The sequence below is a fragment of the Aulonocara stuartgranti genome (genome assembly GCF_965226115.1).
Source record: "Aulonocara stuartgranti genome assembly, chromosome: 4".
Classification (NCBI taxonomy): Eukaryota; Metazoa; Chordata; class Actinopteri; order Cichliformes; family Cichlidae; genus Aulonocara; species Aulonocara stuartgranti.
This window is the reverse complement of record NC_138942.1, coordinates 18,006,955-18,031,683: the sequence shown is the minus strand read 5'-3', so window position 1 is coordinate 18,031,683 and position 24,729 is coordinate 18,006,955. Positions and strand designations below refer to the sequence as shown.

The following is a 24,729-nucleotide window of genomic DNA, read 5'->3' as shown; positions in this document are numbered from 1 at the left end:
GTTTGACAGAAATGAAGGAGAACATCTTTTGTTCATTTGTTTGTTTGTTTCTACAAGAGCTTTGTGTGATTTGATAAGTATCTGAGGCTGAGACCACAGGACAGTTTGCACGTGTTTTGGAGTTTGCATGTGTTTTGGAGTTTGCACGTGTTTTGGAGTTTGTACATGCTTTGTCTCTAGGGGCCACCGTAGTACCATAACCTCATGAAACATCTCCAAGCAGTAAAGTTTTACAGTCTCTGTAGATCAGGGGTGTCAAACATAAAGCCCAGCTAGGACTCCACTACAGCCCAATGAATTTTTACCTTTTAAGCATGTTTTAATTAGATAGGTCAGTAGGTCGAGTGGTTGCCACATGATCAGAAGGTCGGGGGTTCGAATCCACTGAACGGCTACCCTGAGGTACCCCTGAGCAAGATACCGTCCCTACACACTGCTCCCTGCGTGCCTGCCCACTGCTTCACTGAGTGAATGAGTAAAATGGGGAAAAGTAATTTCCCCACGGGGATCAATACAGCACACATTATTATTTAATTATCTGCTATAGAAATTCATCTTTTCCCTCCCAAAACTGATTCTGTTTATTTGCTTTTAAACACTGACAAAATGTTAGTTAGTTAGTTTGTTTGTTGCAATAATATCGTATCATGAGAGACCTATTGTGATGTCGTATTGTGGGGTGTCTGGTGATTCCCACATCTACTTACCAGAGTGTCTTCTAATAAAGAAGGTTAGAAATGAAGCTTTGAAACTTTGAATACTTAGTATTTAGAGAATTCAGTCAGCTCTTATTATGACACCAAAAGGGGGCAGATCTAGAGAAACTTTCTTAGGGTGGCAAATGGAGAAATCAAGTAGGGTGACAAAATCAAAGCCTTTTTTCTTTTTTTTTTACACATATGCAGGTGTTACATTCTGTAATATGCGAGGTTTCAGACGTCACCAGTGATCCCACTCTCCCTGCTTTACAGAGAGCGCAGTCTGCCTTTTCGACTCGCTGTGAATGCCTACTAGTTAAACTGTGTGTGCAAAGCCGAGGTTAGCTGAGTAGGGTTTGTCGTATTGAGTTACTCTTCCTCCCTTCCTCAAGCCTCATTTACTTATCTAAAATGCCCTTTGTGTGTGTATGTAACGTTGCCCATTGGCTTGCTGTGCGCAGCCCTCATGGTTTTCAGTTATACAATTGGTAATACAATCCCTGTTTCTGTTAGATTCCTGTGTAAGAGCTGTTACTCTCCCCCTGGCCTCTAGCAGAGGGGGTCGTAACAGTCTAAATGTGCAGAAAGCATTTGTAGAACTTGAACCTAAATGAAAGTAAGAATGAGCCAGCAAAAGAGTCCAGGGTCAGAGATGTAGTAGAGTCTCCAATGTCGAAGCTTATGAATAAATTTAAAATAGAGTGTACATGTTTTTAATGGCAGTGTTTTCTTGTACGATTTGTTTGGTAATTCAGGTTTTATTTAATCCATTTAATGTTGTTCTATAGTTACCATCATACTATAAAACTTTTGAGATCATTCATATGTAGAAAGATGTGATTGTGTTACAACTCAACCCTTTTTTTATTGTCATCATTTATCAAACTAAGATATTTTATGGCAGAACTTCAAACACTCCACATGCACCCGATACTGATTGTCTTCCAGCTATCATTTTGATTAAATATTAGTCATACACTGCACAAAAACCCTTTGATGCACTTACTGTAATGCCCACAATGAGTCTATGCTTCTTCAATCATCACATCTCTGTGTTTTGAAAGTCCTTCGACAGCTGCAAGGAACAATGTCAGTATTTCTGTCTTCTAGAAATTATGTCACCAGGGTTGAATAAACTGGATTTGCCTGCACCAGCTGGTCCTCTGAGTCCATTTGTTTGTTCTATGAAATCTGTGAGACACAAAGAAAACAATGCAAATGTTGGCATAGACGTATTTAAATGAATGTCTACATTAGACCAATGAGTCAAAGTCAATACTTTAGCAGTGAGAGATGCCATAGAGCTATGTTAAGGACTAAAATAGTTCTTTCTTTTGTTATATGAATCCACCTTTAATTGTGCAGCATCACACAATTGCGAGGACGAGTTCGTTTTCCAGGTATTTGCTGTCTGCTTACTTGCTGTTGAAAGTCATCAAAGAGCTCAGAGTCAGGGTGTTACCGTTTAACCGTGAAACTTCACTGTAGGTCACTGTAGGTCAGCTTTTCTGTTATTTAATTATCTGCTATAGAAATTCGTCTTTTTCCCCAAGAAATTTGATTCTGTTTTTTGTTTTTAAGCATTGACAAAATGTTAGTTAGTTTCTTTGTACTGTATGTGGCAGACAATGGGAGAAGTAATGGGACTCAAATTATAATTAGAGTCAGGGAGCAGAATGATGTATGATAATAGACCAAGTGTATATCACACAGCATTATGAAACATCTGAAAATTAGGGCACGAGGTATAATCCAGAACATACCAGGTGACTACCAACCTGCTGATCAGAGAGTTTTCTGTGCAAGAAAATGACATAAGCTGACGGTTTAGAAGCAGTGCTGATGATTCCCAACTACTGTCATGGTTTTCTGCGTGGCAGGCAGAATGTAGGACTCGAACACAGAGTAAACTCAAAACAGCAGCTTTACTGCTGGAAAAAGTCTTACACAGAAAACAGAAAACAAACCCAAAAACAAGAAACTCATAACCAAAAAATAAGAAACTGAACTGGGAACAGAGAACTCGGAAATACAAGGAGTACGACAGAAACACACAGCGATGAGGGTGTATGATTGTTAACGAAGGGATAGAGGACAGAGGAAAACACGGGGCTCAAATACACAAGGAAGCAACGAGGGAATGGGAAACTGGAGGGAAACACAGCTGGGACTAATCTGACATAACAAGACAAAGGAGAAGTAAAACTCAACACACTGAACACAGAACAAGAGACTATCAAAGTAGAACAAAACAGGCACGGAGACGCAGACTTGACAAGGAGGCACAGCTGACTGGGAAAAAAGAGCGAACATAGAGACCGGGGTGACTAGACATGACACGTGGGACACGGGAACAGAAACTAAACAAAAAGATGAAAATAGAGGGAGGGAGAACTAAGATTGCTGAGAGCTTGAAAAATAAGAATAACCAAAACCAAGAGCAACAATAATCAAAGAATATTAAACCAAAAACACAAACACTGGATCATGAGACCCATTTCCATGACAACTATGACAGATAAGAAACATGTGGGGTGACTGGTCCTGATTCAGGACAGAGAAGAGACTTCATTGGTTGCTGTGCTGGCACACTCACACCTGACCCAACATCAGGCCCAGAAAATGGGCAGATTCACTTAAGTTGCAGCTCGTTACCTGTTTCAAAGGGATCAAGTGTTGTTTTTTACACATATATAACTTGGCTGCATAAATAACTGGAAGCTGAAACTACAATATAGAGAATCAGCCCAATTAAAAAGCCCTGCAATTACATATACTCAAGGTTATGTTTTTATTGTAAATGAAAGGAAATAATCAGGAAATGAGTGTTTAGCAGTCACAATAAGAGCTGACTGAATTCTTTAAATACTAAGTAAAACTGCTTCAAAGCTTCCTTTGTAACCTTCTTAACTAGAACATAGTCTGGTTAGTAAATGTGGGAATCAATAGACACCCCACAATACGACATCTCACTGTCACTCATGATACAGTATTATTGAAACAACATACAGTGGGGCAAAAAAGTATTTAGTCAGCCACCGATTGTGCAAGTTCCCCCACCTAAAATGATGACAGAGGTCAGTAATTTGCACCAGAGGTACACTTCAACTGTGAGAGACAGAATGTGAAAAAAAAAATCCATGAATCCACATGGTAGGATTTGTAAAGAATTTATTCGTAAATCAGGGTGGAAAATAAGTATTTGGTCAATAACAAAAATACAACTCAATACTTTGTAACATAACCTTTGTTGGCAATAACAGAGGTCAAACGTTTACTATAGGTCTTTACCAGGTTTGCACACACAGTAGCTGGTATTTTTGGCCCATTCCTCCATGCAGATCTTCTCGAGAGCAGTGATGTTTTGGGGCTGTCGCCGAGCAACACGGACTTTCAACTCCCGCCACAGATTTTCTATGGGGTTGAGGTCTGGAGACTGGCTAGGCCACTCCAGGACTTTCAAATGCTTCTTACGGAGCCACTCCTTTGTTGCCCGGGCGGTGTGTTTTGGATCATTGTCATGTTGGAAGACCCAGCCTCGTTTCATCTTCAAAGTTCTCACTGATGGAAGGAGGTTTTGGCTCAAAATCTCACGATACATGGCCCCATTCATTCTGTCCTTAACACGGATCAGTCGTCCTGTCCCCTTGGCAGAAAAACAGCCCCATAGCATGATGTTTCCACCCCCATGCTTCACAGTAGGTATGGTGTTCTTGGGATGCAACTCAGTATTCTTCTTCCTCCAAACACGACGAGTTGAGTTTATACCAAAAAGTTCTACTTTGGTTTCATCTGACCACATGACATTCTCCCAATCCTCTGCTGTATCATCCATGTGCTCTCTGGCAAACTTCAGACGGGCCTGGACATGCACTGGCTTCAGCAGCGGAACACGTCTGGCACTGCGGGATTTGATTCCCTGCCGTTGTAGTGTGTTACTGATGGTGACCTTTGTTACTTTGGTCCCAGCTCTCTGCAGGTCATTCACCAGGTCCCCCCGTGTGGTTCTGGGATCTTTGCTCACCGTTCTCATGATCATTTTGACCCCACGGGATGAGATCTTGCGTGGAGCCCCAGATCGAGGGAGATTATCAGTGGTCTTGTATGTCTTCCATTTTCTGATGATTGCTCCCACAGTTGATTTCTTCACACCAAGCTGCTTGCCTATTGTAGATTCACTCTTCCCAGTCTGGTGCAGGTCTACAATACTTTTCCTGGTGTCCTTCGAAAGCTCTTTGGTCTTGGCCATGGCGGAGTTTGGAGTCTGACTGTTTGAGGCTGTGGACAGGTGTCTTTTATACAGATGATGAGTTCAAACAGGTGCCATTCATACAGGTAACGAGTGGGGGACAGAAAAGCTTCTTACAGAAGACGTTACAGGTCTGTGAGAGCCAGAGATTTTCCTTGTTTGAGGTGACCAAATACTTATTTTCCACCCTGATTTACGAATAAATTCTTTACAAATCCTACCATGTGGATTCATGGATTTTTTTTTCACATTCTGTCTCTCACAGTTGAAGTGTACCTCTGGTGCAAATTACTGACCTCTGTCATCATTTTAGGTGGGGGAACTTGCACAATCGGTGGCTGACTAAATACTTTTTTGCCCCACTGTATATTATCTGCTGTTTGTTATACACTATGTTGTGAAACATGAAAGACCTGCAACAAACAGTCCCAGATGAATTTGAATCAAGTGAACTGTGTTGGTTTTATGTCAGCAGGTCTCTGGGAAACTTAATTTGTATTACTGAAAAAATAAACTAATATATAAAATACAACACAGAGAGACTGAGGAGGAGCTTCTTCCCGCAGGCGATACGGTCTCTCAATCACACCACCACACAGTACTGACCCACACATATGGTTCTTACACACACACTGGACTTTCTGGACTTTGGTTTTGCACAACACTGGTCACTATATTCTTCATTTCCGGTTAATACTTGTACAGCTGCTGTTATTGTGTATATATTTATTTATATTTCTTCATACATTCTTATATAGTTCTATATTGTGTATTTTGTTGTACAGTTATTTTATTTTCAACTTTAATTTATATATTTTATCTTATTCTTCCCAGTTAAATTTACCCTTCATTCTAATTTGTGTTGTACAGTTATTTCATTTTTAACCTTAATTTATATTTTATTCCTTCCTAGTTAAATTTACCCTTTTTAATTTTTCATATTTATTTCCTATCTTATTCATAGCCTTTTCCTTTTTTGTTTTCTTTAGGTCACGAGCAGTTGTCCAAGCATTTCACTACATATCGTACTGTGTATGACTGTGTACGTGACAAATAAAATTTGAATTTGAATTTGAATTTGAAAATATGACTTTTAGTCAAGACAGTTACGACACATCACACACGTGAAAATATATTTTATTGAACAGCGTTTTCAAGATTACAGAAAGAACACAAACCCATCAGTGAAACAGACTCTGAATCAACACGTGTCATTTATCCATCAGAGTAATTGTGCATTCTCCTCAAACGAGCCACACTGATTCACAAACTGTTGTTTTGTAAATTCAGTTCAATTCAATTTTATTTATTCAGCGCCAAATCACAACAACAGTCGCCTCAAGCTCCATAAAACTGTTATTAAACACTTTCTTGTTGTTTCTTGTTGTTTCTTGGCAGTTTTAATAGGAAAATGCAGCACAGGCATCTGAGTGTTTCAGGTTTTCAGTCCAAGCAAGCAAACATCACTTCACTGTAATATTCTGACAACTTCTTCAGCTCCTGGTGATCATGTGTTGATCACTGACAGTTTGTACAACTTTTTAGTACGTATACCTACTATACCCCTGCAGTTTTAGGTATAAGTGGTTGTAATTTGTTTTTCTTTTATCCCACACAAAATTCAACATGCGACGAATAAACACGTTTTAGGAAATATCATGAAATGCGAGATGCTGTGATTTTATTTGAAATGTTCCATGTTTTTAAAAATAGAATTTGATAAAACTAGTGAAGATCTGAGGCAGTTTGTTCAAGCAGTGGACAGAAACTAAATGTCACATCATCCTCTTTATTTTCACATCAAGGCAACACAAAGTGACCCGCTCTACTGCAAGAAAAGCATTGCAGTAGTCAACCCATAAAGAAATCCATGAATCAGCTTTGTCAATAGAGACAAAATGTAAACAATCCCCACCTTCTAAGTTTGATTTAAATGGTCTAAGAATGATTCCTGTGAGATGATAATGCCATATTATGATCAACAGTACTGAATATTGTGGTAAGAAGTAGCATTACTATACCAAATATAATTTCACACCTTTCATGAGAGCAGCTTCTGTGCTGTGACACTGATGAAAGCCTGATTGGAAGATTTCATGGTAGCTATTAATATTCAGGTACTCACTAATTTGGTTTTCAACTATCTGAAGAATAAATAGAGACCAAGAATAAAGTGAATAATTATTATACTGTCTTATAATGTAAAAATATGTAAATTTCTGTCTTTTTCACAAGGGAAAATACCAGGAAAAAGGCTGCAGGGGCTAAGTGACTGAGGGGAAAAAGTCTGGCAGGACATGAAGAACAAGATGAACGATGCCACACAGTTTGCTCAAGGGTTTTGCAATAAGTGGCAAAACAGAAAAGCTCAATTCAATATGAGTGTTGACATTGAGTTTAGTTGAATTACTATTTACGTGAGTATGACAGATACAGAAGACCAAAAACAAGTGAAGCAACAATCACAACAGCAATCACAACAGCACAGATGAAACAATAAACACAAGTGTTGTTGTCCTGAGATTGGAAATGCAAATTAGAGTTGTACCTTTCTGAAAAGAAAAAATCATTGTTTTGATGGCTCTGTGAACTCTGGAGCACATCATGCGGACGTCTGTTGTACTCGTGAGAGGAATAGTTCTCCTGGACTACTGTGCGAGACTGTAAGTTGATGTTATCACGGTCCAAGGAAAACCTTCTCAACTCTGTTAACAGGTCAGTGGTGACCTCATATGTATGTTGTGGATCATACGCTGTCTGTCGATCTTCATAGGTCTCATAATGCTGTGTGATATAGACTCGGTCTATTATCTGTGAAGTTCGCCATCCCACATTCTGCTCCCTGACTCTGATTATGATCCGAGCCCTGTTGCCGTACTCGTGCTCTGATTGGAAGACATGATGTGGAAGTCGCAACGATCCTTCTCGATGGATATTACCAAGACTGTAGTACTGATATCCCCACGGCGGTGGCTCTAACAGCTTTTCCTTGTTGCGATAATGATGTGAGCCATAATCACCACTATTTGGGCCAAAGGTCAGACTTATGTCACCATTCATGTTGATGTCAACTGCATTGGCAAACCAGTGGAGCAACCGGAAGCTGTGCTCATTCACGGACTGGCCAAAGGAGGAGGAGGAGAGCCACACAGCAGCTCATCATTCTTCCAAACATCTTCATCCTGTAGAGATTTAAGAAGTCACTGTTTTTATTGTTCATGCATACTTTATATTCTGACATTCATTACATGATTTTCACCAGTGATGAATCTAATGATTATGTCATGACTGCATATTAACAGATGTTAATGATTAAGACAGCTTTTAATGTACTCCTAGTTTATAATTTGATAGCCATTCAGCCACACAAACTCTGAAACAGGTTTTACTTGTTTTTCTCCTCTCTGGTTTAACCCATGATTCTTGATGAAGTAGTATGTGGGCACCGGTCAGGTGTCAGAAGTGTGCAGATGAAGCCTCGTAAAGCCTCATGAAACCTTAAAACTTTCAGTCCAGCTGGTTCAAAGTAAGTTTAATTTCTCGAGGCTTCGTCTGACCACGCCCCCTGCTGGTCAAAACCTTTATTGTCATTTCAACCACCTGTGAGGCCTCGTGGCTGTTGAGCTCTATCAATGTCAAAAACCTGTCAGTAAGACTTCACTCAGTGTTTAAATAAATCCAACAGGATATGAGAAGTTTATGTTAAACCTGTTGTGGTGTTTTCAAAAGATGGGACAGTGACTGTGCTCATGAATATTGGGCTGATGGTATTTTCTTTCACATAATGGTGAGGAGGCAGGCGTGCACCAGTATCCCACAGCACAGACACTCATAGGTGATGTGTTGTGCCCCAGTTAATTGGCACACAATAAATACTTAAAAGTGTATTAATTTTGTTTCATTTAACTTAACAAAAAAAAAAACCCAACTTGTGAATGTTTTAGTAGTAATGTTTATATGTAACATTCAGCTAAAAGTGTTTCCACCCAGGGGGAAACCCTTCTCCTTTCAGCTGGCTCTTTAAAATCAAGCTCCTCTGTCTCACAGACGAAAACCCAACACGAACGCTAACACGCAAATTTATACATGTTCATAAATCACACCAATGCTCAGACCACCTTCTGAACCAGCGAGGTTTCAGACGTCACCAGTGACACCACTGCCTGTAAAGAAGAAGAGATGTTCATCCAGCTCCTTTGTCCATCATTCCACCCACTGGCAAACAAGATGGCATCACCACAGAGTCGGATGTTCATCCAGCTCTTTTTCTTTGTAGCAAATAAATTACACACAAATTAATCAAAAGTTTTGTTCAGAATTTTTATTTCCAGACCAAGTAGAGGAAAATATATATAATTTACATGTCTACAAATAAACACCTGCAAACATCTAAATGTGTAAAAAGTATTTGTAGACCTTAACAAACTGTTGAACCTGATTGAACAGAAGAATAAGTCAGCAAAACGTCTGTCAGTTAAATTGATGATTCCAACACAGGATGTGTCACAAGATGTTTGTTTCTCTAATATTTGGGTTGTTTGGGATACATACAGATAGATAGAACATGAAGAAAGCAGCAACATGCATTGAAAATAGAAAATGCGCACAAAAAACAGACAGAAACGGGAGCCAGTGTTGTTACAGAAGTGTAATAAATAAGATTCATGTAGATAAAAAACAAAAACAAATGAAGCTAAAAAGGAGAAAACAAGTTCACAAAGTCCTAAAGAGAAACCTTTGTTTCTCTTCTTGTTTTGTTTTGCATCTAAGTCTTTAAGGTTTTCAGTTCAAGCAAGGAAACACCATTTCAAAGTGTACAATGGAACAACTCCTGTTATTCAACTGGTTGTAACAAAGTGTTGTAGCTGACTGATTCTTAGGACATGGAGTTCTGGTTGTAATTTATTTTTCTTTTTATCACACACAATGTGAGATCAAACTAACTGGGTTTATTTACTATAAAATTAATAAACCCTTATTAAGGAAAGTCATGAAATATGAGATGATGTGGTGTGAAATTAAAAAATTTAGCTGATTATTAAAATAGAAATGGGGAAAGTTGGGGAACAAAAAATAAATCCATAAATTAGCAATTTCTCTCGAAAAAGCTGACTCACTTACAGCCTTAAATCAGGGTGTTATCTGCGTAGTTATGATAAGCCACCCTCTATTAAAGGAAGCATAGACAGAACAAAATTGGCTGAATAAAAACAAACTACATTTTCAACAATCTTATGGATACTTTGAAACCAATAATAGAGACAATAAATATTATAGTGTAAAATATACCAATTTCTCTGTTTTTTCAAGAAGGATTGACAACTTCAGTCTTCAGTGCTGCAGGGAAAATGTCAGGAAAAAGACTTTAGGGGCTGAGCTTCTGAGGAAAAGAAAAAAGGGAGTGTATCAAGACTGCAGGAGGAAGACTGATAGCGAAACACGGTTTGCTCAAGGGTTTTGCAGTCAGTGGCAGTACACTGTAATAAAATGCTCTATTTAATCTGTGTGTTGACACTGATTGTAGTTAAATTAATATATAATTGAGTATGCCAGATACAGAAGACCAAAGATGACTGAAACACCAAACACAACACAGAAACACCTAACACAGGTGTTGTTGTCCTGCAAAGTAGAGTTGAAGCTTTCTGGGGAGACAAAAGCATTGTGTTGCCTGCTCTCTGTGATATTGAGCACAGTATCACTTAGTGTGTTGCTTCTCTGTGATGGCTGCCATCTGTTGTGTTTGTGAGAGGAATTGCTCTTCTGGATCACAATAAACAACAACAGTCCAAGACAAGCGAGGTCACCCCACGTGTTTCTCATCTCTGATAGCTGGGAGTCATCAGCACTGCTTCTAAAGTGGTCTCTGAGAGACATCAGTAAATTGATGTCATTACTGTCCATGGAAAACTTGCTGATCGCTCTTAAGAGGTCAGCAGTGATCTCATATGTATATTGTGGATCATAATCTGTCCCTCGATATTCAGATGTACCATAATGCTGTGTGATATAGACTCGGTCTATTATCTGTGAAGTTCGCCATCCATGGTTTGGCTCCCTGACTCTGATTATGATCCGAGCCCTGTTGCCGGCCTCGTGCTCTAATTGGAAGACATGATGTGGAAGTCGCAACGATCCTTCTCGATGGATATTCCCAAGACTGTAGTACTGATATCCCCACGGCGGTGGCTCTAACAGCTCTTCATCGTTGCGATAATGATGTGAGCCATAATCAAAACTATTTGGGCCAAAGATCAGACTTATGTCATCGTTTATGTCAATGTCAATTTCATTGGCAAACCAGTGGAGCAACCAGAGGCTCTGCTCAGGCACAGACTGGCCAAAGCCTACTGACCTCAGATCAGTGATTGAGTTGAGCTTTTGTCTTACAGCTGACACAGAGCTGAAGGTCAGGAGGAGAGCCACACAGCAGCTCATCATTCTTCCAAACATCTTCATCCTGTGGAGATTTAAGAAGTCACTGTTTTTATTGTTCATGCATACTTTATATTCTGACATTCATTAGATGATTTTTTTTGACCAAGTGAAGCATCAAATGATTATGTGATGACTGCATATTGTGATTAATAGAATATTAATTATTAAGACAGCTTTAACTGTCCGTCCGTCCGTCCATGTATATACAGTGGGATGCAAAAGTTTGGGGAACCTTGTTAACCCTCTCAGGCTCAAATTAGTTTTTTTGTTGCGAATGCACAACCAAGTCCTGCAGTGGTACTTCTGAGTAAAAAAAACTCATAAAATATGTATGTGGGGTAATCAGGTTGTTAGTTTTTAACTGTTGCAAATCGGCAACGTCTGCCTTGAGAGGGTTAATAGTCATTATTTTCCTGTATAAATCGTTGGTTGTTACAATAAAAAATGTCAGTTAAATGTGTCATATAGGAGACACACACAGTGATATTTGAGAAGTGAAATGAAGTTTATTGGATTTACAGAAAGTGTGCAGTAATTGTTTAAACAAAATCAGACAGGTGCATAAATTTGGGCACTGTTGTTATTTTATTGATTCCAAAACTTTTAGAACCAATTACTGGAACTCAAATTGGCTTGGTAAGCTCAGTGACCCCTGACCTACATACACAGGTGAATCCAATAATGAGAAAGAGTATTTAAGGGGGTCAATTTTAAGTTTCCCTCCTCTTTTAATTTTCTCTGAAGAGTAGCAACATGGGGGTCTCAAAACTACTCTCAAATGACCTGAAGACAAAGATTGTTCACCGTCATGGTTTAGGGGAAGGATACAGAAAGCTGTCTCAGAGATTTAAGCATCATCTTGCAGCAGATGGAGTCACTGTGCATCGTTCAACCATTCGGCGCACTTTACACAAGGAGATGCTGTATGCGAGAATGATGCAGAGGAAGCCTTTTCTTCGCCCACAGCACATTTGGACAAGCGACCTTCATTCTGGAATAAGGTGCTGTGGACTGATGAAACTAAAATTGAGCTATTTGGGCATAACAAGGGGCGTTATGCATGGAGGAAAAAGCACACAGCATTCCAAGAAAAACTCCTGCTACCTACAGTAAAATATGGTGGTGGTTCCATCATGCTGTGGGGCTGTGTGGCCAGTGGAGGGACTGGGAATCTTGTCAAAGTTGAGGGACGAATGGATTCCACTCAGTAGCAGCAGATTCTGGAGACCAATGTCCAGGAATCAGTGACAAAGCTGAAGCTGCACCGGGGCTGGATCTTTCAACAAGACAACGACCGGAAACACTCAAACTCCACTAAGGCATTCATGCAGAGGAACAAGTACAACGTTCTGGAACGGCCATCTCAGACCCTAGACCTGAATATTATTGAAATCTGTGGTGTGAGTTAAAGAGAGCTGTCCATGCCCGGAAGCCATCAAACCTGAATGAACTAGAGATGTTTTGTAAAGAGGAATGGTCCAAAATACCGTCAACCACAATCCAGACTCTCATTGGAACCTACAGGAAGCGTTTAGAGGCTGTAATTTCTGCAAAAGGCGGATCTACTAAATATTGATTTCATTTCTTTTTTTTGGTGCCCAAATTTATGCACCTGGCCGATTTTGTTTAAACAATTATTGCACACTTTCTGTAAATCCAATCAACTTCATCTATCTATCTATCTATCTATCTATCTATCTATCTATCTATCTATCTATCTATCTATCTATCTATCTATCTATCTATAATATATATGTATGTATGTATGTATGTATGCAGTGTATAAACATACTTTTGCACCAACACACATGTATACACGTCACTGTTATGAAAATAGTGGGTGAGAACTAGACTTGTAGTCAAGACCGTCTAAACCAGCGGTCCCCAACCCCCGGGCCTCGGACCGGTACCGGTCCGTGAGTCGTTTGGTACCGGGCCGCGAGAGTTGAGGCTCAGGTGTGAAATGTATAGTTTTCAGGGTTTTTATCGGTTTTCAGCGTTATTTTGTTATCGTTTTTATCGTTTACTCAGTTTTCCTGGGTCTTTTCACGTGTGCTATGAATAAATTTTCTTTTTTTTCGGTACCGGTACTAGTTTTATTTTGTTGTATTTATCCGCAACACCTTAAAGGCCGGTCCGTGAAAATATTGTCGGGCATAAACCGGTCCGTGGCGCAAAAAAGGTTGGAGACCGCTGGCCTAAACCAAGATCAAGACGAGGACAGTCCAAGTCATGACCAAGACAAAGTCAAGACTGAGACCGAGACAAAAAAAGTCTTTAAACTGCACCCAGATGCTGCTTTGTTTACGGGTGTCAGGCATATTTATGTGTTTTTGCGATGCACTCGCACGGCCCTCCTCACCGCTGTCTACTGTCTCACTCACTTACTGAGAGGACAGCTCCACTCGACTGCCGCGTCTCTCTCTCTCTCTTTTTTTCTTTTCTGTATTTCCTTTTCAGGGCCTTTTTTTTTAACTTTAACTTTATTGAAATTATAAAGCGAACAGTCAGTCATTCCAGTTCAGTTTGTACAGTAGACATACAAGGCAAATAAGAGTAACAATATACAGTACAATGAAATAAGAAGGATAAATAAATAAAGAAAAAGAAAGGGGGGGGGATGTGACAGACTTCATAACAACTTTGTACTTGAAAGTTGTGACAGCTCATTCGTTAAACATGTCTGAATGAATTTCAATCAATGATAAATCTTTTTTATTGGAAGTTAATTTAAGAGAGTTTAAGTAATATTCAATTTCAATCAAAAACAAATTAAATGATGGGGTTGAGTTTTGAAATTTACATTTATATATATGGAATTTCCCTAATAAGATAGAAAAATTGACAATGGCACATATTTTTTTTTCTTTAGTTTCAAAATAAGTGATAATGTTCTTCCCTTCAATTTTGATTTCGTATGTTGTCTTGCACAGTATATAATTTTCAAGCTCTCTCCAAAATGTAGCACTATATGAACAGCCATAAAACAAATGGGTAACACTTTCAAGTTCAGTTTTACAAAAGGTACATTTTCTATCAATGTCACAGAATCTTGAAATGTACGTGTTAGATGGATATATGTTATGTAATATTTTCAAATGTAATTCTCTAACTTTGTTTGTAATACAAAATCTAAAAGGAACAAGCCACGCTTTATCCCAGTTGATATTATCAAAAATAGCATTCCGAAAAAACTTCCCTCTTGGAGTTATTTTCTTCGCATTATACAAACATTCTCTAATATGTTTATTGGTGCATTTCTTGCTTAAGAAATCAATACCATTTATATAAAGAGTGTTAACGGATGCATGTGGTGTGTTCTGTGTTTTGTAGCTTTTCATCAACTCAGTCAGTCCACTGGGAACGGACTTTATTACAGAGCTAAAATCTTTAAATTTGATAGGGAATATTTTTTCTGTAATAAAGTCATTGTAACTAAGTAGCTGGCCTTCAGAGTCAAATAAGTCTTTTAAATATATTATATTTTTATCAATCCAATTCTGCAAATATAGTGATTTGTTCCTCTTAGTAATACATTCGTTATTCCAGATAATAGATCTATGTGGAGAAAAGTTATGTGAATAACATAATTTCCAAGCCAACAATGCCTGTTGATAAAATGCAGACATTTTAACTGGTAACTTTGATATACTATAATTACAAGACAATAGGAACTGTAAACCTCCAACATTTCTAAAAATGTTATGTGGAATGAAATGCCATAATGATCCAGGAGATTTTAAGCATTCTTTTAGCCATTTCACCTTAAATGTATAGTTCAGGTCCATGAAGTCCAGAAGGCCAAAACCACCTTTATCTTTAGGTCCACAAAGCAATGATTTTTTTAGATGATGGTGCTTATTCTTCCATACAAAGTTAACAAATAAGCTATTAACATTTTTACATGTGGAATCATACACATTAAGGGAAAGAGCTGGATACACAAATCTGGAAACACCTTCAGCTTTAGTCAAAAGGATTCTACCAAAAATGGATAGGTCTCTTTGGAGCCATAAGTTCAATATAGTTTTAGTTTTTTCCATCTGTTCTGCCGTTTTTTCCATATACTACAAAATGTATCATCATTCAATAAATTATTATTTAGCTTCCAAAAACCACGTAGTTTACTTTGACTTTGTTTATTGCCAACTAAGTGAATCGTGATCAATTTGTGATCAGTTAATGGAGCAAAATCATGAGAAGATTCTGAAACAAAATGTAAACATGAAGAAGATATTAACCACAAATCAATTCTGGATTGTAGAGATCTATTTGCATTGCTCCAGGTAAACTCTTTTGTATCAGAGTTGAAGAATCTCCATACATCTATAACTGCAAGTTGTTCACAGAAAAATGCAGTGCTTTTAAATTTTGAGTGTTGAGATGTTCTTATTGGCACTCTATCTATAAGATCGTCTGGAGCATCATTATAATCTCCTCCAAGAATCATGTGGGCTCCTTTAAATTTTGATTTTAAAAAAAAAATCAAGTTTCTCAGATAATTGTATGCACATAGATTTGGCCTGAGTTGTGTTGTTATGACTGTATAAATTACAGACTATAAAGAAGGTGTTGTCCAATTTGAAAACCAGAATAATCCATCTGCCTTCACCTGAAGACTGCCGCGTCTCTCACCCTCTCTGTTTTTCACATAATGATATTATCATATCCTCGCCAGTGGCGTGTCTAGAAAATTTTTGTTGGGGGGGCCAGGTAGGGGCACAGATTTGGAGAAGGGTGGCAGATTTAATTGGCAGATAATGTTTAAAAAAAAAATTCTACCAACCGTTAACCATAATTCAATAATCCTATAAACCTAATAACCAAATGCACTTTTAACTCTTATTAGAATGAGATTTTAACCACTACGGTGCAAAGTTTTTAGATACTGCGTTGATAAAGTACAAGAGATACAATCAGTGCTTTGTCAGTGCTTACTCAGCATTCAAGGACAGCAATATTTGCATAGTATTTTTACTGACATATAGTGCACATATGTTTTGGGCAAAAACATTTTTGAAAATTAAAATACGAACATTTGTAACAAACAATTGACAAATTAGCCAATGCAAAACTTTATCTGCCTGTTAAAAAAAGAAGATAATCTTCTCACAAACTGGTGTTTGATTTTGAAACAGGAAAAAAGTGGGGAAACAAATGAAAAGACTAACATTTGAATAAAACCTGAAAGCAAGTAAATACTTTCTATGCTGCCTTATGGTAAACTTTGGTAATATTGATAAAGAACAACACTGGCTGATGATAAAATACAGTCAGCTGGCATGGTGACACTGCCAGTATTAACCTGCAGGGCTGGACTGGGACAAAAAAATTGGGCATTTTTACTACAGACCGGCCCGCCAGGTATTAAAGCCATAAAGCCTTTGAATGAAAACAAATGCTGTTGTGACAGTGATGTACAGTCTTGTTGGTATATGTATGATTTCTATACATTTTACGTCAGATAAAAACTTTGGTTGTAAGATTTAGATAATTATTTAATAAAAACGAGACATTTTAAATGAGAATAAGAAAGAAAAGTATTTCTTTGTGCCCCCCTTTCCCTGTTAATGCCCTACCTGGCCCCCTGGCAAAACTTTGCTAGACCCGCCCCTGCACAGTTACCAGCTGTCAGCTACATAAAAAAGGATCCTGGTGTTATTTGTCTCTCAGAAACAGTTCATAACTTCAACTCATTCATGTCACCTAAAAGGTAAACCTGTTTCTCCATCACCTGTTCAGCTCTGATGATTCAGTAAGGACATCTCCTGGTTTCATCTTCATGTTTCCCTCTCACCACATATCTAAACAGACATCATGACCAGCAGCTTTACAGCTGTGGCTCCAGCAAACATCAGCTGATACTAGAAATTAATATTAAATACATTCTAACAACAGCTGATCAAGCTTAAACGTGCTGCTGTTGTTTAGCGCAACATCTGCTGGTTTCCTCTTTCTGGCGCAAAGTGGGCGATAAACAAACAAGAGAGAAAAGCCGATCAGCTGATCATTGATCAGTTTCATGATTGAAGTAGCAACAGGAGAGGCAGGGGAGAGAATGAGAGAAGAGGCAGCTGTGCAGCGTAAGGACAGAATAAATCCAGCTTTGTGTCTTTTTTCCATTCTAGCTAAAGTCCGGGACAAACTGCGTCTCTTCTCAGCTCAATACGAAACGCGTAATATTTTCTCTGAATGAGGGACCATCCCATTTTTTAAGGAGCCGTTGGCAACTCTAACTAACCTTATGAATAAAATAAAGTTCACTATCAGTAACATCATAGCACCCACCCAGCTGTATAAAAACTCCGTCAAACTGGCTAGAACGCAGTATGAGTTATTGCAACTGACAGTAAAAAGTCAGCAACATGAAAATAAACTCCACCTAAACTTGGTTTATATCTGACCCAGATAGACTGCAGGTCATAACTTCTTACCTGAAGTTCAGTTCACCTGACACTCGGACTGGCGGCTGCTTCGGGTCTCTCCTCCTGCCTCCCCTTCCCTCATCCACCTGTTGCCTCTGTGGAAGCCCCGTCATAGCCACCACCAAACAACGGAGTTATTTCTACACATCGACCTGCATCTGGCCAATCCACCACCTCTCATTGTTCATGCCATTACAAAAAAAATAAAAAAATAAGTCACTGGGGATATGCCCGGTATGCCCGATGGCCAGTCCAGCTATGTTAACCTGCAACCAAATTTGCAGCTCCATACAGCAATGTTACGACTTAGATTACATCTTATAACTCATAACTCTTATGTTAGCTGCCCTCAGTAGCATACTGTCTGAAATATTCCACGGCTGCAATAATTCTTTAAGTGTTATTTTTTCCTTGGTATTCTAATTTCACCGAAGTTTACTAAACTCAACAAACTTGATATTACTTACCGGGACATTTATTCTGTCCTCATTTTCTTTCACCGAAAAATTGTTTCCTGCAGTGCCGTCTTTCGCGCTTGGCTCTCCTACCTTTGCTAACGTGATGCGCATAGCGCAGAAGCGATGCTGCATTCACTTACACTCGGATATCTGAGCGTCACCGTGAAAACATAATCGGACATTTGATATTTGATTGAATTTTATTGTTTTGCCTTTGGGGTGGCACCTGGGGTGGCCAGTCTGGTTTGGGGGGTGGCCTGTGCCCCCCCAGGCCACCCCGCTGGACACGCCATTGATCCTCGCATGTGATTGGCCACAATATGGAGGGATTGGAGCATAGCAGAGCCACTGTTTGTACTAATTACAAATTATTTGAATGTATTTAACTTTTTTATATTACACCCCCTGGCATATGTTAATTTATGTCTCGAACTCCTGTTAGCTTCGAGCTGGTGGGTAACAGACGTCTCCGAAAACGTCGGAGCACTTTTGCAAATATGTGATGTCTTGATAAACCGATCAGATATTTGATTTTTTACACGGCTACATTCACGCCTGAAAATATCTTAAACGTTTATCTCGCAAAAGTTCATCTTACTTTTTTCCCTCCTATGTCCCTTGCGGGGCTCCGTAGAAATCTCCCCTGTCATAAACTCCAGCGACTTAATATCATCGCCTTCCTCAGCTGTCGGTCCTTTCTTCGGCCCATATTTAGAGACGCGCTCGTAGCGTTACCCCGATGACCCGTTAGCAAGTTTGCCACTAGCGTCCTTAATCCAAAATATCCCAGGGAGCGATGATTTAAATTAAGCAGTGTTAACCGAGGTTGTTACTGGCCGTCCAGTGGCTCCGGACCGAAATCAAAACTGAAATCAAAACGCTGAAAACGGAAAAACTAATCCAGTAGCGAAAGCAGTGCGTGCGGCACGACAACAAACAGGTGTCATGATACACACCTCTCCCTGTGCCAGAAAGTGAAACTATGACATTTTTCTAAACTGTAGTAATACTACAGACTTATAGATCATTTTTCATGTGAATGAGTATGCTTGTAATTTAAGTGCAGTTTAATCCACTCCATGTTAAACCCACTTCATTGTATCTTTAAATATAGAATAAATTCTGCATTAGGGCAAAATCATGTGAGTGAAAGTAAGTGAAAAGGAATCCATGAGGAAATGAGAGAACTTACCTTTGTAAGTCTGCTGTTGTTTGTGTGAGGACAGTCGTAACTCCCTTTAAGTTTTGCTTTCCTGGTAAATGAAACTAGAGCAATAAGCTCCGCTAGTGGCGAAGATGAAGGTTGACAATCCAGATATTTAGATGAGGCTATTAAAGAGCAACGCCATCATGGATTTAAGGGTTTCTAGTTTAACAGTCACGTGAAAGCAAATTATTGATCATTTTATGAGCAAGTTTATGGCCAAAGTTTGAATATGGGCGTGTCTGCCCCACTGTAGGGTGAGAGGTTGCAGTAGTGTCTGTAATATAGGAGCTGGTTACAAATGAATTTCAAATAGTGTACACATTTATTCAGTGGCAGTGTTTTCTTGTATGATTTGTTTGGTCATTCAAGTTTCCTTATTTAAAGGCGTTCTATAGTTACTGTCATCATATAATAACTTTGAGATCATTCATACATAGAAAGATGTGATTGTGTGTGTTACAACTCAGACTTTTAGTTTCATTATCTCAAACTGTAACTAAAATTGAGTTTCATTTTTGATTTGATTTGTACTAAAAGTCTGTGAAACACAAAGAAAACCATGTAAATGTTGGCATAAAAGTATTTTAATGAATGAATGTGTGCAGTCGACCAATGAGTCAGAAGTCAACACTTTAGCAGTGAGTGACCCTGTAGAACTTTGTTTAGGATTACAGTACTTCTCTCTTTAGTTATATTAGTACACTTTTAATACTGCAGCGTGACACCATACTGGAGGAGAAGTCTGTTTTCAAGGTGTTTGCTCTTTGCTTACATTGTGGAAATAAAATCATCAAAGAGCTCAGAGTCAGGGCGTCACAAAGCACAGCATCTGAAACTGACAAAATAATGTTACAGGATCAAATTTCATCTAACTCTAAGCTTTACAACATTCTTCATGAAACATCTCCAAGCTGTAAAGAAACAGTCACTGTGGATCAGGGGCATCAAACATAACACCCAATAGAAAATGAATGCATAAAACAGGCAGCAACAGGAGCCAGCGTTGTGACAGAACTGTAATAAATGAAATTGATGTACATAATAATCCAAATGAAAATCTAAAGAGGAGACAACAAGTTTAGAGACTCCTAAAGAAGAACCATTGTTGACTGTGGATGTTTGGATGAAAGTGATGCTCAGTGACGAATGTGCACGAGTCAAGCAGATGATGCTGAAATGTTCATTTATTGCTGTTCCAATGACACAAAGATGACTGATGATAATAAGCACATTTCCCCAAAATGGACTATATGATGAATAAACCCATTGTAAGGAAAGGCATGAAATATGAGACCATGTGGTGTTAATTTAAAAACTTACACGATTATTGAAATAGAAAGGGATATAGTTGGAGACGATCTAAGACAGTTTGTTTGAGCAGCAGGCAGCAGCGCTACTAAATGTCATATCACCCTCTTTATTTTCACATCAAGGCACCACAGGATGAGCGGCTCTACTGCAGATACCTGCCAGGTTCATATTAATTAAACATGTCAGGTATAAATTTAGGGCCCAAACTTTCTCAGTGATTTATCTGAAGTAAGTTTAAAAAAACAATTAAATATCTTACTGGAAGTCTGTGCAGTGAGCTAAGAATCAGAGTGATATGCTCTTTAATAAAAATATCGTTGCAGTAGTCAACCAAAAAATAAATCAGTAAATCAGCTTCTTTTTTAAAAAAAAGAAGCTGATTCGGTTACAGCCTTAAATATAGATGTCATCTGCATTGTGGAATTCACATGGTAAATAATCCCGACCTTCTAAGTTTTATTTAACAATCTGAGAATGGTTCCCATAAGACTCCAATAATGCCAGTGTCTGTATTCAGGCAGATATAATTTAACCCCTCTAATAAGATCACTGTCTGCACAGTGACGAAGGCTTGATTGCAAAACACCATAGTTGCAATTAATATTCAAATAGTAACTATTTTGATTTTAAAAGTTCTTTCGCAATAATCGTACCAATTATGTAAAATTTCAAATCCATAATAATCATAATTATCATAATTATCATATTATATTATATTATATTATATTATATTATATTATATTATATTATATTATTTTATTCAAGAGGGATTTGACAATGGGAAGTTTTAGCGATGCAAACACAGCACATTCTGTGTGCTAATACTGATTTGAATTAAATTAATACTTGGGCAAGTTTTCAAGATACAGAAGACCAAAAACAAAAAAAAAAAAAAATAATGAAAATCAAACAGATTGAATAACCGACCCAAGTGAACCAATCATTCTGACGTCTGTTGTGAGAGGAATGGTTCTCCTGCATCACAGTGAACAGCAATAGTCCAAGACAGGCAACGTAGCCCCACGTGTTTCTTGTGTTTCTTTCCTCTGAAAACTGGGAATCATCTCTGAGAGACATCAGTAAGTTAATAGGGTCCAAGAAAAACCTCCTCAATGCTCTTAAGAGGTTAGTAGTGACCCGATATGTATGTAGTGGATCATAATCTGTCCCTCGATGTTCAGATGTCTCATAATGCTGTGTGATATAGACTCGGTCTATTATCTGTGAAGTTCGCCATCCCACATTCTGCTCCCAGACTCTGATTATGATCCGAGCCCTGTTGCCGTACTCGTGCTCTGATTGAGGGTGAGTGACATAATGTGGAAGTCGCAACGATCCTTGTTGATGGATATTCCCAAGACTGTAGTAGTGATATCCCCACGGCAGTGGGTTTAACAGCTGTTCATCGTTGCGATAATGATGTGAGCCATAATCAAAACTATTTGGGCCAAAGGTCAGACTTATGTCATCGTTTATGTCAATGTCAATTTCACTGGCAAACCAGCGGAGCAACCAGAGGCTCTGCTCAGGCACAGACTGGCCAAAGCCTACTGACCTCAGATCAGTGATTGAGTTGAGCTTTCTTACAGCTGACACAGGTCAGGAGGAGAGCCACACAGCAGCTCATCATTCTTCCAAACATCTTCATCCTGTGGAGATTTAAGAAGTCACTGTTTTTATTGTTCATGCATACTTTATATTATTAATTATATTGTGATTAATAGGATAATCATGATTAAAACAGCTTTAAATGTATTCCTAGTTTATAATTTGATAGTCATTCAGCCACACAAACACTGAAACAGGTTTTACTTGTTTGTCTCCTCTCTGGTTTATACCATCTATTATGGGTTGGAATTTAAAATGTTGTTTTCTTCAGTTGAAATCAAAAGTTACTTTTTTAATATTAGAGTTTACTTTTAATTAAGAGGGTGTTAAGAGAGGCTTGTTAGTGAGAAATGTTGTTTTCTCAAACAGCTTTAACTTTGTGACATAAAGAGAGAAAATCACACTAATAACTTGTATCTGTAACTTGTTGGCTGAAGCCTCCTGTCAGCTTCAGATAAATAACAGGGAAGGATCGCTCAACACTCAGTTTACAGAGGATTAATTAAACAAAGCAAACTAAGTAATTCTTTAACAAAGAAGTGAAGCATATTTTATAGCCATGACCAAACATGCTTTTATTTTATTCATTACACTGCTTTTAAACCAGAATTTTATTTATGTTGTCAGGTGTGGCTCAGAAACGAGTCCAGTATCTAAAGCAGTGCGTGCGACACGACAACAAACAGGTTTCATGATACTCACCTCTCCCTCTGTCAGAAAGTTAAACTAATTACGTTTGTCAAAACTGTAATATTGCAGACTTATAGATCATTTTTCATGTAAATATAAAATAAATGCTGCATTAGAGACGAGGGTAATCAGTCATGTGAGTGAAAGTAAGCAAAAATGAATCCAAAAGGAAATGAGAGAACGTACCTGTGTAAGTCTGCTGCTGTTGTTGTGTGAGGACAGTCGTAGCTCCTTTTATGTTTTGCTTTTCTTGTAAATGAAACCAGAGAAACAAGCTCTGCTAGTCGTGAAGAGGAAGTTTGATATTCCAAATATTTGGATGAGGCTATTAAAGAGCAACACCATCATGGATTTAAGGGTTTCTAGTTTAGCAGTCACGTAAAAGACCATTTTATGTCCAAAGTTTCAATATGGACATGTCGACTGTAGGGGGAGAGGTGTATTAGAATAATTCAGCCTTCTGGAGATCGTGTCAGCAGGGTTGATTAAACTTTATTTGCCTCCAGCAGCAGGCTCACTGAGTCTATTTGTTTCAAGAAATGTGTGAGACACAAAGAAAGCAATGAATGTGTGTGTTGAACCAACGAGTCAGAAGTCAACACTTTAACAGAAGTTAACACTTTAAAACACTTTTAAGGACTTACAGTGCTTCTCTTCTATGTTATATTAATCCACCTTTAACATTGTGTAGCCGGTCTGGCCTGAAACTCCGATCGCTCCGATCGGACACTTTTATCTTTTCATTGATGGAAAGTTGGTTTTGTGGCTCCATCCCGCAGAGCTGATCCATCACTTACTGTTGAAGAAAGCTGGAACCAGCTTAATGGAGAATTACTGAATCAGCTGGTAGAGTCTGTATCTCAATTCAAGACATTTTAAAATCCAGGGGAGGTGCCAACAATGCAGGCCTAGATGTTTGCTGTATTTTATGGAGCTACTAAATCAAATTATTATTATTTTTTGTCACTTAAATGGTTTATTTCCTACAGAATAAAAACCCTGAATCAACATCTGTCTCAGGTCAGCCAATAAGAGGCTATGCCGAAGTGCATGCTCTCCTCTTTGAACAAGATAATGAGTTAAATGTTATCTTTTATAGCGGCAGGAAACAGGAACTACAGCAGAGGTCATCCTTATTCTCAGATATATGTAGGTTATAATATAAACATAATGAAAAGAGCCAGACAGGCTGAAGGAGCTGTTATCGCCAATATGCTTTCATATCAAGGACGGACTTAAGTGGGAAAGATTTTGAAGCTATTAAAGGTTTAAACGCTCCTGTCAATGTTCCCTCTAAGGCAGCGGTCTCCAACCTTTTTCGCGCCACGGACCGGTTTGTGCCCGACAATATTTTCACGGACCGGCGTTTAAGGTGTCGCGGATAAATACAACAAAATAAAAGTAGCACCGGTACCGAAAAAAAGAAGATTTATTCATAACATACGTAAAAAGACCCAGGAAAACCGAGTTAACGATAAAAACAATAACAAAATAACGAAAAGAAAAGAGGGCGATGACATTAATGCCAAGGGTTCTGAACTTATGTTTTGTTTTCACAGTGAACTGATGTCACTCATGTTGCAAAGACACTCATGCAACTTTGATCAGCCACCAAAATGTTCATATAGAGATTATTGGGAGCAGC

At 38.5% G+C, this 24,729-nt stretch overlaps 1 protein-coding gene across 3 annotated transcripts; it reads right to left on the bottom strand.

The window, feature by feature from the left end:
- Positions 1-9,260: 9,260 nt before the first annotated feature.
- LOC309704213 (uncharacterized protein) lies at positions 9,261-19,719 on the bottom strand. Of its 3 annotated transcripts, none has more exons than XM_082529259.1 (2): positions 19,461-19,719; positions 9,261-11,407 (listed from the first exon to the last, which is right to left on the bottom strand). In XM_082529259.1, the coding sequence occupies exon 2, from the start codon at positions 11,404-11,406 to the stop codon at positions 10,477-10,479; it is 930 nt and encodes a 309-aa protein (XP_082385385.1). In that variant the 5' UTR covers position 11,407; positions 19,461-19,719; the 3' UTR covers positions 9,261-10,476. The 3 variants fall into 3 exon arrangements, with proteins under 3 accessions (XP_082385385.1, XP_082385386.1, XP_082385387.1); XM_082529260.1 differs by lacking the exon at positions 19,461-19,719 and adding an exon at positions 18,867-19,411; XM_082529261.1 differs by lacking the exon at positions 19,461-19,719 and adding an exon at positions 12,494-13,010.
- Positions 19,720-24,729: the final 5,010 nt, after the last annotated feature.